Here is an 18,562-nt window from a genome sequence, read left to right on the forward strand (position 1 = left end):
TGACATAGGAAATTTGATCTGTTTCACGTAAGAGACCTTCTTTTTTCCCCCGAGTGGTTTTCTTACTTTTTTCAGGCAAAGAATTGTCAAGGTTGGGAATTTCAGGGAGACCACAAATGGGGTCCCTGGTTTGGGTCACAGAGGCGGATTTCAAATTGGTCTGCGCAGATATCAATTAATCAGACAAAGAGACGTATTCACTGTTTGAGCAGAAGCAAGCTTCTGAGTTATGTATTGAAAATCATAATTATACAATACAACATTTGATCTTGCAGTCAACAAGGAGTCAACATCCCACATCCCAGCTGGTGTGAACCAATAGATTATGAATTCTCTCAGTATGTTATGAATACCTATTTGTTCATTGTTCATTTTGGCTTCATCATCTTTGTTAACACATTGCTGAACACACATCTTAGAATCATATTATGAAGCCTCTATGTGATAGTCATATAGACACACAACAACATCTACACTTTGATTATTTACACACACAGATCATCTTATTACATCTGGACAAACAGCCTATAGTCCAGGCCTACCCTCACAGAATGACTTTCAAAAAACTGCTCATATGAACAGCAAAGTGGAAATCCTATAGAAATGAATAGGGAGAGTTTTCAATATAATTTTACGTGTATTTTTTTTAAGGAGGATTTTGGAGCAAAACTACTTAAACAACTTCAAAAACTTAATGTGATCATAGTCTACCAGGTATAAATAGGAGTTGACAAGCTGAAGGAGAACACCAGCCTTGTTTCATACCAGGAATGGAATATGGGTGATGTTGCATATTTCTAGAGGATGTAAAACACCACGAAATAATTAAAGGAGGCCAAAATGTGCAATACAATTGTCCACAGTCAATGGAATATTGGTCTTAGCGTTTTACGTTTGTTTACCGTTATAGGAACCTTCTGGGCAATCCCTTCAATTGTAACTGTCACCTCGCCTGGTTGGGAAATTGGCTGAGGAAAAAACGTATTGTAACTGGAAACCCTCGATGCCAAAAACCTTACTTCCTCAAGGAAATTCCAATCCAAGACGTCGCTATTCAGGACTTTACTTGTGATGAAGGTAAAAACTAAGCAATATTCAGAAGACCGTGTCTGAGCAATAAGCATGCCTTCTGATTGTCCAGTGTAAATTCAATAGTCCTACTATGGATGACTGCGTAATAAATGTCACTTGTCTCCTTTGTATACCCCAGGGAATGATGACAACACTTGTTCACCTCTTGCCCGGTGCCCAGCTGAGTGTACCTGTCTAGACACGGTGGTCCGCTGCAGTAACAAAGGTCTAAAGGCATTACCCAAAGGAATACCGAAGGACGTCACAGAGCTGTAAGTGCATGAGGGTCTGGGCCGAGTATGTATTAAAAAAAAATGAAACAGATGATAAAAACCTCTTCCAATCATGTCCTGTAACTTTCCACAAATTTTGCTCAAATTTTCCATGGTATTAATTCAGTATATTATCACAACATGCTGACAGAACAATGGACAGGCTACAATAAATATCACAAACACTGAGTAACTAAATATAGACATATACAGCATAAACCTCTCCCAACAGAGCACCATGAAACCATGTTTTGTTTTAATAAAGCTGTCATCTCATGCTTCATCTCAAGATATGTTGACCAAGAAGAAAGGTTAGGAAGGACACATCTGTGAATCTGTATTTTTGTACTGTTTTTTAACAGCACCCAATGAGGCTCTGAAAAGTACCTTAAAACATGACTCCAGAGTTTTTTTGGGGTTTTTTCAATGCTGCTGTGGTGTTTTAAATCTAAGTCCCCTTTCCCCTGTCTTATACTCATCCTCTGGAATCTTCCTCTGTTATCACCATCACTTCCGTCGGTGTCTGGCAGTTTTTGAACTGTCGGCTGCTCCAGTGTTTCATGGAGCCCAAAGGAAGTCATAATTCAATACAAGTCTATGAGAGCCTCGTTCTTGCTTTCATAGACTTGCATTGAGTGCTTGTGACGTGGCTTCTTATTTCTTAAGTCTGGCCAGGGCGAAAGATGGTGCTGTGGGACTGCAGCTGTGCCAGAAAAAGATGAAAACACCAGAGGGTGACTATAATGCTAGGGGCAGGCGACTTGAGTTTAAAGCACCACTCCATCACTGGAAAAAAAACACTGGAGCGGTGCTTCAAAAAATAAGCTAAACAATCAAAAACAGTTTATAAAAACATACAGTAGATTACAAACCTAAGTACACCCCTCACATTTTTTTAAATAATTTTATTTTATCTTTTCATGGCACAACACTGAAGATCTCACACTGATACTATGTAAAGTAGTCAGTGTGCAGCTTGTATAACAGTGTAAATTTGGTGTCCTCTAAATAATTCAACATACAGCCACCAAGATCTAAACCGCTGGCAACAAAAGTGAGTACACCCCTAAGTGAAAATGGCCAACTTGTGCCCAAAGTGTGATGTGCTGTGTGACCACCGTTATTTTCAGGCACTGCCTTATCTCTCTTGAGTGTGGAGTTCAGTAGAGCTTCACAGAGATCACTGGATCCTCTGCCATCCCCCATGATGATATCACAGAGCTGGTTGATGATAGAGACCTTGCACTCTGCCATCTTCTGTTTGAGGACTCCCCACAGATGCTCAATAGGGTTTGGATTTTGGGTTGTTATCATGTTGGAATACGAAGGGAGGGTATCATGCTCTGCTTAAGCATATCACAGTACATGTTGGCATTCATGGTTCCCTCAATGAACTGTAGCTCCCCACAGCCGGCAGCACTCATGCAGCCCCAAACCATGACACTCCCACCACTATGCTTGACTGTAGGCAGAACACACTTGTCTTTGTTCTCCTCACCTGGTTGCCCCCACACACGCTTGATATCATCTGAACCAAATAAGTTTATCTTGGTCTCATCAGACTCCAGTAATCCTGTCTTCAGCAAACTGTTTGTGGGCTTTCTTGTGCATCATGTTTAGAAGAGGCTTACTCCTGGGACAACAGCCATGGAGACCAGTGTGATGCAGTGTGTTGTGTATGCTCTGAGCAGTGACAGGCGGACCCCAACCCTGTAACCTCTGCAGTCATACTGGAAGTACTTATATATCTATTTTGAAAAGACAACCTCCGGATATGACACTGACCACGTGCACTCACCATCTTTAGTCGACCATGGCGAGGCCTGTTGTCAGTGGATCCTGTCTTGTTATCCTCTGTATGGTCTTGGTCACCATGCTGCAAGCTCCGTGTCAGGGTGTTGGCAATATTCTTATAGGCCATTTTTATGTAGAGCAACAATTTATTTTTTTTCAGATCCTCAGATAATTCTTTGCCATGAGGTGTCATATTGAATTTCCAGTGACCAGTATGAGAGAGTGTGTGAGGGATAACACCAAATTTAACACACCAGCTCCACATTCACACCTGAGACTTTGTAACACTGATGAGTCACATGACACTGGGGAGAAAAAATGTCTAATTGGGCACAATTTGAGCATTTTCACTTAGGGGTGTACTCACTTTTGTTCCCAGTGGTTTAGACATTAATGACTGTGTGTTGAGTTATTTAGAGAGCACCAAATTTACAGTTATACAAATTGCACAATAACTACTGTACATTGTATTATAAGGTTAGATGTCCAGTGTTGTCCCATGAAAAGATATAATAAAATACTTACAAAATTGAGAGAGGTGTACTCATTTTTGTGATATACTGTAGTAATTACATTGTACCATTACCTCCCAGCCTAATAGTCACAGTGATACTTGTTCGGTGTCCGGATTAATATTGTCTGTTATAAAAGCAAACAAAAGAAATCTCTACATGAATCGATTGCGTATGCTGCAACTCAGAAAATGAATTTATGGCTTTTATTACTGTTGTATTTTATCATGTTTTTAGCATCATTTATCTTTCAGCCTTTGGGAAGAGCACAGTATTTAGCTTCATATGATGAAATCTTTTCATTCTTCAGCCCAGTGATGGATTTCGCACTGTTCTCTCCTCCTAGGTACCTGGATGGGAACCTGTTTACCCTCGTCCCTAAGGAGCTGTCCAGTTACAGGCACTTAATGCTCATGTGAGTACTAATATATATTAAAGGACCCCTAGAAAACAACTTATTTCACTTTCGTAAGGTCCATTGAGTTGCCTTCCAACAGTTTAGCCGTGACGCCTGCGATTGAGATTCAGAGCCCTTTGGTTTCTTTAGCTCAGTTTTCCTGATACAGGGATCCAAATATCCTACAAACAGGCCCTGTGCGCACACTGCATTTTTTGCCATGGTTTTTGCTGCAGAAAAGGTGCAGTTTTTGCTCATAACCTTCCTGCAATCCTTCCCCAGCAAAATCTATGAGAAATCCAAAATGCTGTGCGCACACCGAGTTTTTTTTCCCTACAGGTTTTGCTGCAGAATTTCTGCAGCAAAAAGAAGTAGCATGTCACTTTTTTTCCGCAGGTACCCGCAGTTTTGCCATAGATAATGGTTAAAAACCACAGGGACTAACCTGCGGAAAAACCTCACCAAAACCGCATGTGGATTTCGGCTGCGTTTTTTTGCTGCAGGTGCGGAATTCTGCCAGAGGGTGCGGAATTTTCTTAAGAAACTCATCTACCCAGTGCACACAGAGCCTAAGAGCTTATTGTATATTATATTAAAGGTATTAAAGGGGCTTTCCAGAATTTCGATGTTGATCACCTTTTCTCAGAATAGATCCTCAATATAAGATAGCTGACTCTTAGCACCCCAATTGTCCGGCTGATTAATGGAGTGATGGGGAACTGGAAGTAGCAAGGCTCCATACGTCGTATCATGGTTGTACTGTAACTTCTCTCTTATAAAAGTTGATCATAGAGCTTGCAGTACCAACCGCAGACCCGACATAATGTATGGAGCTGTGGAAGCGCAACAGACCCTTCAATCTTACAACAGACCCTTCAATCTTACAACAGACCCTTCAATCTTACAACGGACCCTTCAATCTTACAACGGACCCTTCAATCTTACAACAGACCCTTCAATCTTACAACAGACCCTTCAATCTTACAACAGACCCTTCAATCTGTGTCTTTTACAGGGACCTGAGCAATAACAGAATCAGCACTCTCTCCAACCAGAGTTTCAGCAACATGACGCAGCTACTTACTCTGTAAGTCATTTACTTTACTTCTATAGCTTAAAACGAAGATAATGACAGGAAATCCAGGTTTCTTCTCTAATATTATGAACCGCTTTGCGTCTTCTTTCAGGATTCTCAGTTACAATCGTCTTCGGTGCATTCCTATCAAGGCATTCGATGGTCTCAACTCCCTTAGGCTCTTGTAAGTGTTGGATTCAATAGCAATCATGTGAATGTGTTATAATGTCCACTAATATGCTAGAATAAGCTCATCTTCATGCTTTATAGCTGTGTATAATGGTAGATGTAGCTGATGATTGCAGTTGACCAACCCTGGACTTCTATCCGACAGGTCTCTACATGGCAATGACATATCCACCATTCCTCAAGGGGCCTTCAGTGATCTTTCATCCCTTTCACACTTGTAAGTTAATTCTTTGCATTAACATACGGAAACATTATCGATATCAGTTCTTAGTAGGAAACTAATGGTTCATGCTGGGAAACCATTTCTGTTGTTTAGCCTGTATTAAAAAACAGGGTAAAGCACATTGTTGTATGGCTCTATCATATGGTGCCATAACTTGATATGGGTGTTGTAAGATGGTGACCAGCTACATTGTGAATGGCCGGTATGTTTTGTAGAGGTGGTTGTCCTCTGAGATGTAAACCTGGAATGTCTACTCTGGTACCTGTAGTGTCACAAGCTTTGTTAAGGAGTTGAAGGGCCAGGTTTACAGATAGTTGGAGAGATGGATGGGTAAGACTATAGATGTGTCTCATATGTCTTAATGAGAGGGTTTGGGGTTTTTTGGCACATGGCAGTCAGTGTGAGGAGGCTGTGTGTGAAGCCTCTAAGAATGAATCCTTTGCGGGGAAAAAAGGGGATTTGTTTATTCTGACTGTGACCGTGGACAGAGGTATTGAAGCCTCTCTGAACGGACCCCCTGGGAAAAAAGTGGGTTCGCTTCGTGCTGACCAGGGTCAGTGTATGGAAGGGCTGCGATGCTCTGAACTTACGGACTTTTAATCCGTGTAGGAATAATGGCTGGGGTCAGTGAGTGGTGGTTGAGCACTCCACTAGGATACCAGGGAAGTGTATGGAAACATGTGCAGGTGAACCACAGGCATAACAGACTTGAAACCCATGCGTGTTGTGTGCCCCGAGTGCAGTTTATGTGATCTAATAAACTGGGTGAACTTTCAATAAGTGCGTGCACTTGATCCCATTCACATACTCTATGTACAAGTGAGCCATTGTAAGAGCTATATTTCCAAATTATCTTCTTTCAGGGCTATAGGGGCAAACCCTCTGTACTGTGATTGTAACATGCAATGGCTGTCAGACTGGGTCAAGTCCGAATACAAGGAGCCTGGTATTGCACGGTGTGCCGGACCCGGAGACATGGCTGACAAGCTTCTCCTTACTACACCTTCTAAGAAGTTTACATGTCATGGTAATATCTTAGTCACGTCTCATTTTCTCAATTTCTTATACTTTAGGCCCAATTATTTTTGACATTCAGAGATATATAACATTTACAAATTATTTTGATCCTCCGACTTAACAGAGGTAGTTTAGTTAACTGTTTTTGATGTGTGAATCTAAACTAACATTCAGTCTCTTACTTTTGGCTTTATGATAATCCCTGGCCTAGAAATTCCAGGGCCATGTGGTTTTCTTGTTGCAGGTAAGGGTTCTCAACCCCAAGATGTTAAAATAAACTTTTACCTACTTATTTGCCCCATGGTGTACCCCCAAATCTGCACACGCATGTTACTTTTCCACACCCCTGTCTTTGTGCTGTATCTTCAAGTCAACGGAAAGTGAACCGGTCTTCAATACTAGGTTACAGGGGAGGTGGGGTCATTGGGTTTGGAGCTCTAGGTTATCATGGTCTGGTTTACTACCCATCTCCGTTGTCCATCCTCCATATAGTAACTGAAATGGAGATTCCATGCCCTACCATTTCCCTCCTTTGGTAATCCTACATCCAATTCGTAGTCTACAGTTATTGTATAGTATAACCCCACATGTTCCTAGTGAAGAGATAGTAAGACTACTAATTGAGATGACTAATTTGTAGAATAATCCCAGGTTAACCAATAACAAGAGCAGAAACATTGTTTTTACCAAAATTTTGCATCTGGACATCAAGATAAATGTCTCAAATTTAGGACATAGGTTTTTCAGGATTAAGTGGTTAAAGTGTAAAGGTGGCCTTATGGCAGGAACACAAAATTTAACCCCGATGTACAGTACTATGAATTTAGTTTTCCTCAGATAAAGGAGATTGCTGGTTATGTGGATTTATTCATATTAGGTCACATGCAAACGATTGTGACTTCATGCAAGCCCCGTGTCCAATCAGCGACAGCTTCCTTCTAGTCGTCTTCGGACTAAATGTCATGACACTGACTTAGGGAAAGTCCTGCATGAGATAAAACACACAACAGACAGGGGTTTACCAAGACAAACAAGGGGTACACCGGGGACACATCAATAACGGTGGGCCCTTAAGCTAGTGAGAGGATAGATGGACACCCCCTCACTTACCTGCCGCTGTACCCTGCACTCCTAGCCAGTTCCTATACAGGTTCCTCATCTGTCGCCGAGCCAAACCCTGAAGCCCTGACAGACTCTGTAGTAAGCCCTGGCTAGTGGGAAGGTAAGGATCACTAGTCCCACCGTTGCACTAAAACAACACACCAAGGGAAGGGAAGACAAATAGGGGGGGAAAACAACAGACTGACTCCAACAACTAGGCTGCAGTCAGGCATCACCACTGCAGCCAACACCGTTGCTAACAGTAAGGATTCCAGTATCTCCTTCCACCTCCACGCTGAAAAACCAAATGGCAAAGAAAATAACCGGCACCCTTTGCTGGAAGTAGAGTGTATATAAAGGGACTGGGAGTGGTCCGAAACCAGAAACACCTAACCAGAAAACATGTTTAATACGTAGAGTCTCCGATGACAATGAAAGGCTCTAGTCCTTAACCTGTCACTGGTCTCAAAACACAGAAAGACAGCCGTGACACCAAATGAGCAATCAACAGGAAGTAAGTGGCAGCCACACTGTCACTTCCTGTTTATTAACTAATTTGGTCCGAAGGCAGTGGAGAAGGAAGCCAGCGCTGACTGGACGTGGGGCTCAGGTGATGTCACTCGAGTGCCAAACCACAATTACTGACAACGTTGGAGATAACGGGAGGTGAGTACAGGGTCTCTTATTTTACCTGGGGGAAACATGTGGAATCAGAACAGATTGTCCTAGTAGTGGGCAACCCCTTTCAAGGTTGGGTAAAGTGTTGGCTAACCAGCTGATACAAGTACATAGCACACACTGGTTTTGTACAACAATGTCCCCAAAATCAGTTATTTACTTATCCTGTGGGCCTTCAACTATCTAGTCTAAGATTATGTTGCTAAGATAATCATTTAATTGTAGGGAGTTATTACCGATAATATTCAATTGTGAATCTATACAGTCATTCTGTGTGAAAAGTTGAAATATATCAAAGCAAAACTTGGGTATTTACATGACCTTCATACGACGCATAATAAGTTTGTAACTTATTCCCATAAGAACAATCTCTGTTAAGGACATGCTCTCAAGGGAACAGACTTAAGGACACAACTGCGTTCACAGCCGCTAAGCTCACAAAACAGAGAGTGACCATCAAGTAACATTATAAATTATAAAAATAGTGGCCTCAGTTCTCAATCCGAGCCTTTTAATATTCTAATCGTATCCATTATAGCAAATGAATACACAGATGCAGAGGAGGAGCGTTGTGCGGAGGTGATGGCTGTTTCGCCTGGTCCTGCGCTTCTACAATCCTCACTGAAGACCATATAAGCGCAAAACTGCAATCACCTCTGCACACCTCCCCCTCTCTGCAATTATTTGTTTTAATGGAAAAAAGAAGCGTTCTACTATGTGTAGCTACTGATTACGCTGAAAGGAGAATGCGTCTATTGACCTGTACTGCCGCCAAAGGATGGAACCATGGGGTTTAAAAATTGCTGTTTCTTGAGTCTACGTGTTTCAAAGCCTCCGAATTTTTTATCAGGACTTTATCTAAAAAATGGTTATTTATTGAGCCTACGCATTTTGAAGTCTCCGACTGCTTCATCAGGACTTTAATCTTAAAAACGGCTGAGTCTGCGCATTTCAAAGCCTCCAGGACTTTAAAGTAAACCTGTCATCGGATGTCTATAATACTTACCTAACGAGCAGACTGTGGGGAGATAAGGTATGCACACCAGTGACTATGTAAGGGGAATACATGAAATAGCAGAAACTGCTGTGTGAATACTGACTTGAAAAATCCAATAGCTATATGCAAGAGTGAATATGTGAAAAATGGAATCTGCATTACTGCCATGAACATATGAATCAAGAGAAATTTAGCTACTGAATTGATCAATGCAATAGAGCCCCAACACTACGTCAAAGTATTTCTCTACGTTGGGGTCCCCAGCTTGTGTGTGTCCTCTCATGCAGTTAAAAAACTTACCATGTATGGGAAGCTGAGACCCAGGCTATTTATGCGTATGATATGGATTGGCAATAGGTGTGGTTGGGCAGACTGGTCGGATGGAGCAGGGCAGATCAAAGTGCGCCTGAGCAGGACCTCACTGTCGGCTAGTGTAGCTTCAGAAGGATGACAAAGATGGCCAAAAGAGGAGGCGCGGGACCCGGAGAACGGAGACGCCCATCCGACCAGTCTGCTCCGCACCAACCATTAGGTAAGTATTATGACTATCCGGTGACAGTTTCCCTTTAATCTTTAAAATGGCTGTTTATTAAATCTACACATTTCGAAGCCTCCAACTTCTTCATCAGGACTTTAAACAGATCTGTTTAAAGTCCTGATGAAGAAGTCTAAAACTTAGAAACTCACAGACTCAACAAACAGCCATTTTTAAACCACATGGTTCCATCTTTTGAGGGCAGCACAGGTCAAAAGAGGCATTTTTCTCCTGGCTCATGGAGCTCGTGTAACTGCAGCAGCCATCATTAACATGCCTAATTTTTCTACCTTAAGATGAGCACATAGGACAACACGTTTATCTATATACCCGGGTAGGACTCATTGCTGAGCCAAGGGTGCATGTGTATATGGATATTGGCTAACCTTCATCAGGCTAAGATGTCTGGCCACCTTTAAAAGGAATCTGTCAGTACAAAATGACTGTTCAAACCAAGCTCAGGTACCCCCATGGTCTGCAGTCCAATGCACCGTCCAACCTTTTCACATCCATTTATGCCCTGCTTTTTTTCCTGAAAATCCAGCTTATCACTCAGGGAAGACATATAAATCACTAGTCTTCCTATAGCTTTTATTGGACATTGAAAAACACAATAGTCCCACCAGCTGATTTAGAATTAATAAATTTAGGTTTTAATTGTAATCTTTCTCCATTCTTTTTATGGCTTAGGACCTGTGGATGTGAACATCCTTTCCAAATGTAATCCGTGTTTATCCAACCCATGCAAAAATGAAGCCACCTGCAAAAACGATCCAGTTGACTTTTACCGGTGCACATGTCCCTATGGTTTTAAGGTATTGATAGTAAATAACCTTTTTGTTGCTGTGATGATTGATCATTGTAATTTACATTGATACATGTTGCATCATCTTATGTTCCCAGGGTCAGGACTGTGATACGCCCATCCACGCCTGCATCAGCAGTCCCTGCAAAAATGGGGCAACATGCCACTTGAAACAAGGGGAGAAGGATGCTTTTTGGTCAGTATTAATGTTTAGCTTGGTATTACCATATTATTTTTTTCTTGAACATTTACTTAATTACTATACCTTACAGGGGTTCTCTTTTTTTTTTATATTTTACTGTTTTTGTAAAGCGGCCATTGACAATGGGCTGATCTCATGGTGTCCCTCTGCTGAGACCCTTGAAGATCATCTGTAGTCTCTGGAGAAACTTGCTAATAAGAGTTCAATTTCCCTGCAGCTCCCCCATAGGCAAACTAAAGCATTACACTGTGCCAATCAATGTCATATCTGTCTAGAGCAAGGTCCTCCAGAGCAAGAGATGTTCCTCATAACCTCATATTTCTCCATTTTGGTCAAGAGATCAGGATCTTGATTTGGGGATGCCCCTGTTAACTCTGAATGTTCTAGAAAGCTATAAAAAAAGGTTATTTTTTTTAAAACCAGGGAACCCCTTAAAGGGATATGTCCCCACGTTTTTGCTACCTAATCTGAGTGCAGCATCCAGTATCACTTACTGGTCTGCTTGCTGTAGCATTGATAAAATCACTGTTTTATCAGCAGGAGATTATCATGAGAGAACTAGTAAACCTGCTACATATTCATGAGCTCTGTATAACTCTACCCCAGCTCTGATTATCACTTTTCTGCCTATGCACAGTGCACACAGAACTCTGTCAGTGGTGTGGGCAGGGTTATACAGAGGTCAGCATTCAGAGAACTAATAGATCAGCAGCAGATAAACCAGGTATTTTATCCAAATGATAGCAAGCAGCTCAGTAAGTGTCACTCTAGGTACTGAGAAGTACGAAGAAAAACGAGAAAAGGGAAGGGAAACTCTGTATATAAGGAAGGGATGGTGACACCTGACCAAACCTACCGCTGGGCCCAGGTTTCCCTCACCACCCTAGATAGATTCCGTACCTATGCACCGAGCAGGATACCTGACCCTGGCTGACCCTGAAGTAGGCACTAAATAAGGAGCGGATGGGATGAGCGCTTAGTCAACCCCACTAAGCACTGAAAAAGACACAGGGATAATAAACAGGGGGAATGTGAGCGAACACCTTATCTCCAGATGAATCAGGGAGAGGAACTGCAACAACCACAAAGTTTCTCCAGATGTATACAAGCCGACTGCTTGCACTGAAGATTTGTTAAGGGTATAAAGGCTATCATCAGCACGGAGTAATAGGAAGTGAAGGTATATACAGACACAAAGGGATGTGCTGATAAAACAGCTGAAGGGCTGAGGAACTCTGCAGGGTAATAAAGGGAAAGGGATGAAAATCAAGAAGAAATAATAGAAGGTCAGGGAGCAGTTTGTGCAGCCGAATTTTGTGACCTTCTATAGCTGGACACCACAGGACTGGCTATCACCCGTGACACACAACTGGAATCAGAGTTTCTTTCCCAACATTATGCTGCCATCATGTAAGGTAGCAAAAACTTGGTGACAGATTCCTTTTAAATAGAGATTAGACTTATATTGTCCATGGTGTACAAGACATATAGCTGTGCTATAGTAGACATTCATCATACCTGTCACATTTGCTCGTGATTCCGCAGGCACAGGATACTGCACTGGGTATATTTTATATCTCACGTATTTCCAAAAGGTAATCAACTTGCAGAACTGACACTCTGGAACATATGCTGGCAATTTGTTCCATAGTATCTTTTCCTCATTGCTTCCACATGCTGCAAGGAAAATATGACAGGTATATTTTGGACAGCTATATATTTATGTACAGATCTTCTCCGGTCGTACATTTTTGTGTCCTCAGCTCCATAATTTATGACTATTACAGGCCGGCTTATCTTTACATAAATGGAAAACGCCAGTTACACTATGGAGCTAGGTCATCTCCGTACGTGATTAAGCACTGCTTGCACGCTACCTCAAGGAACATTTATTAATATATCTATATATCATTTTTTTTTTACTTAAATGCATAAAATGTATGAATTTGGGGCGAAAAATATTTTTTTTGAAATTAGATTAATTAAAAATGTTGTATTGTTATATAAATATATGTATATAAATATGTGTATAGATACAGTGCTGGCCAAAAGTATTGGCACCCCTGCAATTCTGTCAGATAATACTCAGTTTCTTCTTGAAAATGATTGCAATCACAAATTCTTTGGTATTATTAACTTCATTTATTTTGCTTGCAATGAAAAAACACAAAAGAGAATGAAACAAAAATCAAATCATTGATCATTTCACACACAACTCCAAAAATGGGCCAGACAAAAGTATTGGCACCCTAAAGGGCCCGTTACACGCTACAATATATCTAATGATATGTCGTCGGGGTCACAACGCATATTGTAGCGTGTGACAGCTACGAGCGACTGTGAACGAGCAAAAATACTCACCTTATCGTTGCTCGATGACACGTCGCTCATTTTCAAAATATCGAACGTCCTTCTGTGCACCGGTTGTTCATTGTTCCCGAGGCAGCACACATCGCTCCGTGTGACACCCCGGGAACGATGAACTGCAGCTTACCTGCGGCCGACGGCAGTGCGAACGGTAAGGAGGTGGGCGGGTTGTTACGTCCCGCTCATCTCCGCCCCTCCGCTTCTATTGGGCGGCAACTGTGTGACGTCGTTGTGACGCCGAACGTCCCTCCCCCTTCAGATAGAGTATGTTCGCCGCCCACAGCGAGGTCGTGAGGGAGGTAAGTACGTTTGACGGGGCTTAACGACTTTGTGCGCCACGGGCAATGAATTGCCCATGGTCGTTCGTGAGGTAAGTCTGTGTGACGGGGGTTACCGACTTTGTGCGCCACAGGCAACAAATTGCCCGTGCCGCACAAACAATGGAGGCAGGTGCGATCGCACGATAATTCGCCCTGTGTAAAGCGGCCTTTAGCCTAATACTTGGTTGCACAACCTTTAGCCAAAATAACCGTGAACAACCGTTTCCGGTAACCATCAATGAGTTTCTTACAATGCTCTGCTGGAATTTTAGACCATTCTTCTTTGGCAAACTGCTCCAGGTCCCTGAGATTTGAAGGCTGCCTTCTCCAAACTGCCATTTTGAGATCTCTCCACAGGTGTTCTATGGGATTCAGGTCTGGACTCATTGCTGGCCACTTTAGTAGTCTCCAGTGCTTTCTCTCAAACTATTTTCTAGTGCTTTTTGAAGTGTGTTTTGGGTCATTGTCCTGCTAGAAGACCCATGACCTCTGAGGGAAACCCAGCTTTCTCACACTGGGCCCTATATTATGCTGCAAAATTTGTTGGTAGTCTTCAGACTTCATAATGCCATGCACACGGTCAAGCAGTCCAGTGTCAGAGGCAGCAAAGCAATCCCAAAACATCCGGGAACCTCTGCCATGTTTGACTGTAGGGACCGTGTTCTTTTCTTTGAATGCCTCTTTTTTTTCCTGTAAACTCTATGTTGATGGCTTTTCCAAAAAAGATCTACTTTTGTCTCATCTGACCAGAGAACATTCTTCCAAAACATTTTAGGCTTTCTCAGGTAAGTTTTGGCAAATTCCAGCCTGGCTTTTTTATGTCTAGGGGTAAGAAGTGCGGTCTTCCTGGGTATCCTACCATACAGTCCTTTTTCATTCAGACGCCGACGAATAGTATGGGTTGACATTGTTGTACCCTCGGACTGCAGGGCAGCTTGAACTTGTTTGGATGTTAGTCGAGGTTCTTTATCCACCATCCGCACAATCTTGCGTTGAAATATCTCGTCAATTTTTCTTTTCCTTCCACATCTAGGGAGGTTAGCCACAGTGCCATGGGATTTAAACTTCTTGATGACACTGCGCACCATAGACACAGGAACTTTCAGGTCTTTGGAGATGGACTTGTAGCCTTGAGATTGCTCATGCTTCCTCACAATTTGGATTCTCAAGTCCTCAGATAGTTCTTTGGTCTTCTTTCTTTTCTCCATGCTCAATGTGGTACACACAAGGACACAGGACAGAGATTGAGTCAACTTTAATCCATGTCAACTGGCTATAAGTGTGATTTAGTTATTGCCAACACCTGTTAGGTGCCACAGGTAAGTTACAGGTGCTGTTAATTACACAAATTAGAGAAGCATCACATGATTTTTTCAAACAGTGCCAATACTTTTGTCCACCCCCTTTTTTATGTTTGGTGTGGAATTATATCCAATTTGGCTTTATGACAATTTTTTTTTCTTTGAAGACAAATTAAATGAAGATGATAATACCAAGAATTTGTGATTGCAGTCATTTTCAAGAAGAAACTGAGTATTATCTGATAATAAGACATTACATGTTAACTGGGTGTCACGGACAGTGAGGGGATAACCGGGCACCAGGGCTCCTCCCTCAGGCTAGGGAACATTAGCTGTCCCTGATCTCAGAGATACTTCCAATGGTGGAGATATCAGGGCCTCCTTCTTTGCCCTGCTCCTGGACAGCCCTGATCTAATACCCTCTCTTTACCACCCCAGAGGAGCCAATCAGTGGTGTGGGTGGGGTTATAGATCAGCATTGTGAGTTCTGCAGCAGAAAAAAAACTGTGATTCTATCACAACTACTGCACCCAGTAAACTGAGTGATACATCATTGGAATCAGGGTCTCTGTCCCTACATCATGCTGCTGTCAGATTAAAGCGCAAAAAGCTGCGGTCCAAGTTGCAGGAAATTGCCATTTTCTTTGACACCTGCTATGCGTTCTTATGTGTTGTCCTGTGAACCTTACTTCTTCAAGGTGTACGTGTCCAGATGGATTTGAAGGTGAGAACTGTGAGGTGAACATCGATGACTGTGAGGATAACGACTGCGAAAATAATTCCACTTGTGTGGATGGAATCAACAACTATACCTGTCTGTGTCCACTGGAGTACACAGGTGAGATCAAGGAGAGGTGACAATAACGGCCTTATTCACATCCACATTATAACCGGTTTGAGGTCAACATGGGATCAGACAAGGTCCAGAAACTTATAGCTATGGGTGGTCTACAGACTGTGATAGCTGACCTGTATATGGACCTGTGTATATATGAGTGCTGAGGACTAGTCTGTTAGGACATTCACCACTAATGACCAGTCGTCTTCCATCGTAAACCTTTTACTGTCACCATTTCCATCACCATTGTCATCATTTCCAGTCACTGAGTGTGGACCTTTCCTCCTGCGTATATTATATTCTATGACTAGATAGAGCTGCGTCTTCTTCTCTGCTCTCGTCTTTGTTGCTTCTGTCTCAACATGTCGTGTTGTTTTCCAATAAACACATACGTATCTTGTCTCTTCTGTCTTTGTTGCCCAAGCTGCTAATCTGAATGAGGTGGAAAAAGGTCAGTGTTTCTTCATCCTTTTCTTCTAATCTCAGTTTTATGTCTTATCTTTATTGAGAGAGGCAGTAAACGTGAAGTCTCTCTTTTCTGAATTTCTCTTTCGGCTGAATGCAATGTATTGTTCTTGTACGTTATTGTGCTGTTATCATCCATTTTAGGTTTTGGAGAGATTGACTGTTGGGCTCTTCAATTGGTTTATTGACAGGGACTACCAAAAAATGAGTCTCATGATCACTGCTGTATATCCTGTATATGTAGTCCTAGGGATCTCCGGAGACATTTACATACATAAGTGATGATTTCATCAGCTTTAAAGTATACACTTGTGTCAGGATTGTGTTTCTTAAAGGCCTCCTTCACACATCTGAGTCTCCGGTACATGTGACGTTCGTTTTCACACCTACCGGAGACACGGACACACGTAGACCCATTAAAATCAATGAGTCTGTGCGCACCTCCGTGTTTTGATATAGAGTGTGTGTCCATGTGAAGCACACGCGTGTCTTTGTGCTCCACACAGCAACATGTCCACTTTCTGCCGGCAGCACAGATGTCACATGAACCGCACTCTAATGTGATCCGTGTGCCAGTAGTGTCATACGTACCAGAGGAAACACGTCACTGAGAAATAAATGTATTTTTATACTTACCTGTCTCCGGTGCTGCTGTTGCTTCCGGCTCCCGCTCATTATGCTCATGAATATTCACTGCACTGACTGCAGACCCAGAAGCAAGTGTGACCGCAGCCCCAGAGGCAGGTAAGTATACAAGTTTGTGCTGTCTGTGTGCTATCCAGATGTCACAGGGATAGCACACAGAACATTGACACACGGACAGACATACGTACCTACACCGCGGACCATACAAAACATTTGTTTTTGCACAGACGTGTGAATGGGGCCTAAGAGTGTCCAGTATCTTTTATAGGAGTTTTTTGGGGAATACTAGTGATTGCCCATCTTTAGGATAAACCATCAATGTGTGACTGATGACGGTAACACAAAAAGGTTCTTATTGCCGTCCGCAACTATATATAAATGAAAAGGGTTGCTAGTGAACACTTGATCAATGTGGGTCCACCCGCTGAAACCTGCATTGATTGTTAGTATTACCCCAGTTAGAATGGAGAGGCATGTTAGACCTCTGCTCGAATCATTGCCCATGGCACTGTTGAGCACTATTCTTGGCTTCTTCCGGCAGCCCCAAAAGAGAACAAACAGAGCAGAGATCAGGCATTCAACCTGCCACTCCGCTTTGTAATGGGGGTAAAAATGAATCATTTAGCTGATCTGTGCCGGTTTCAGTGGTCAGATTCCCTCTGATCAGTAACTTATCACCTATTGCATGGATTCCAGGGCCTAAATTAGAGTCTCGGCTCCATTAGAAGAACTGTAATTGCTTGAGGTGTAAAGGATCTAGTTAGGCTGCAACAGAAGCCAGGCCTAAAGTAGGAATCCAACGAGGACAGATGGAGGTGGTGCCCTGGGGAAAAAAGAGGGCCCAGTTGCCTCACCACGTCAAAGTGACAGGGCGGATACGCCCTTACTTACGTAGCACTCACTAATATACAAATTAGGCACACTGAATACAGTTTAATGGTAAAACAATAATGTAACAATTTATTAAGATTGTATCAGGATAATGTTCAATTGTGGAATGGCAGAAACAATATTACCCTGTTCTATTGATTCAATTAATGTAAATCATACAATCAATGTAAATCATAGTATATAGAGAAATTAAGCATCAATACATTACCAAAAGTATTGTAACATCACTTCTCAACCGGAGGGACCTCAGTGTCAGCGAAAAGGAGAATACTCTGGTCTTATCATCACAGAATAAGTGCGTTCACTATACCTTCTGGAACATCCCTAACTTGCTGAGCAGGGCCCCCCCTTTTTATACACAGCTCCCACATCCTCCTCCATCACAGCTGTTTTAGCCAGATAATCAGTTTCAATATAAAAGGAAGGGGGAAGGAATGCCCTATCACTTAGGAAAGGGGGAAGTAGTGACCCCTGACAACAACCTACAGCTCGCCCTCACTGCCCTCACCGACCCTATACAGGCTCCACACCTGTCGCTGAGCTGGATGTGTACCGCCCTGAGAGGGGCCCGGCCGCTTCTCCGCTGCTCGAGCCGAGCCGCTCGAGGTCCGGGCTCGGGTTGTCGGTGGCACGAGCACCGGGGGCCACGTCGATCTGTTAAAGGGGAGGCAGTGGGGTGGTGGTGGTGTGGGACGAGGCGCGCTGTCGTCTAACGGGTCGTGACGCCACCCACGGGTCGTGATGATGGGATGCACCACCGCTGCGGCTGGAGTGAAGGAGGCTCCCAGGATCGGTGTTTGGGCCGCAGCCTGGATGTTAGCCCCTCTGTGGGTAGGGGCGGTGTGTCCCGGGGCCCGGTGGGGGACT

General features: G+C 42.9%; 1 protein-coding gene across 3 annotated transcripts in view; it reads left to right on the plus strand.

Moving 5' to 3' along the window:
• The window catches only part of SLIT2 (slit guidance ligand 2), a 474,993-nt gene that overhangs the window by 411,054 nt on the left and 45,377 nt on the right, over positions 1 to 18,562 (plus strand). For 2 of the 3 annotated variants that reach the window (XM_075346920.1, XM_075346918.1), the window contains exons 19-29: positions 911 to 1,077; positions 1,211 to 1,343; positions 3,996 to 4,064; positions 5,062 to 5,133; positions 5,234 to 5,305; positions 5,456 to 5,527; positions 6,397 to 6,560; positions 10,552 to 10,676; positions 10,765 to 10,862; positions 15,555 to 15,694; positions 16,119 to 16,145. In XM_075346920.1, the coding sequence (XP_075203035.1) occupies positions 911 to 1,077; positions 1,211 to 1,343; positions 3,996 to 4,064; positions 5,062 to 5,133; positions 5,234 to 5,305; positions 5,456 to 5,527; positions 6,397 to 6,560; positions 10,552 to 10,676; positions 10,765 to 10,862; positions 15,555 to 15,694; positions 16,119 to 16,145 (1,139 nt within the window). The remainder of the gene's footprint in view (positions 1 to 910; positions 1,078 to 1,210; positions 1,344 to 3,995; positions 4,065 to 5,061; positions 5,134 to 5,233; positions 5,306 to 5,455; positions 5,528 to 6,396; positions 6,561 to 10,551; positions 10,677 to 10,764; positions 10,863 to 15,554; positions 15,695 to 16,118; positions 16,146 to 18,562) is intronic. The other variant, XM_075346919.1, reaches the window with a different exon arrangement.

Source organism: Anomaloglossus baeobatrachus, chromosome 1 (genome assembly GCF_048569485.1).
Source record: "Anomaloglossus baeobatrachus isolate aAnoBae1 chromosome 1, aAnoBae1.hap1, whole genome shotgun sequence".
NCBI classification, from domain to species: Eukaryota; Metazoa; Chordata; class Amphibia; order Anura; family Aromobatidae; genus Anomaloglossus; species Anomaloglossus baeobatrachus.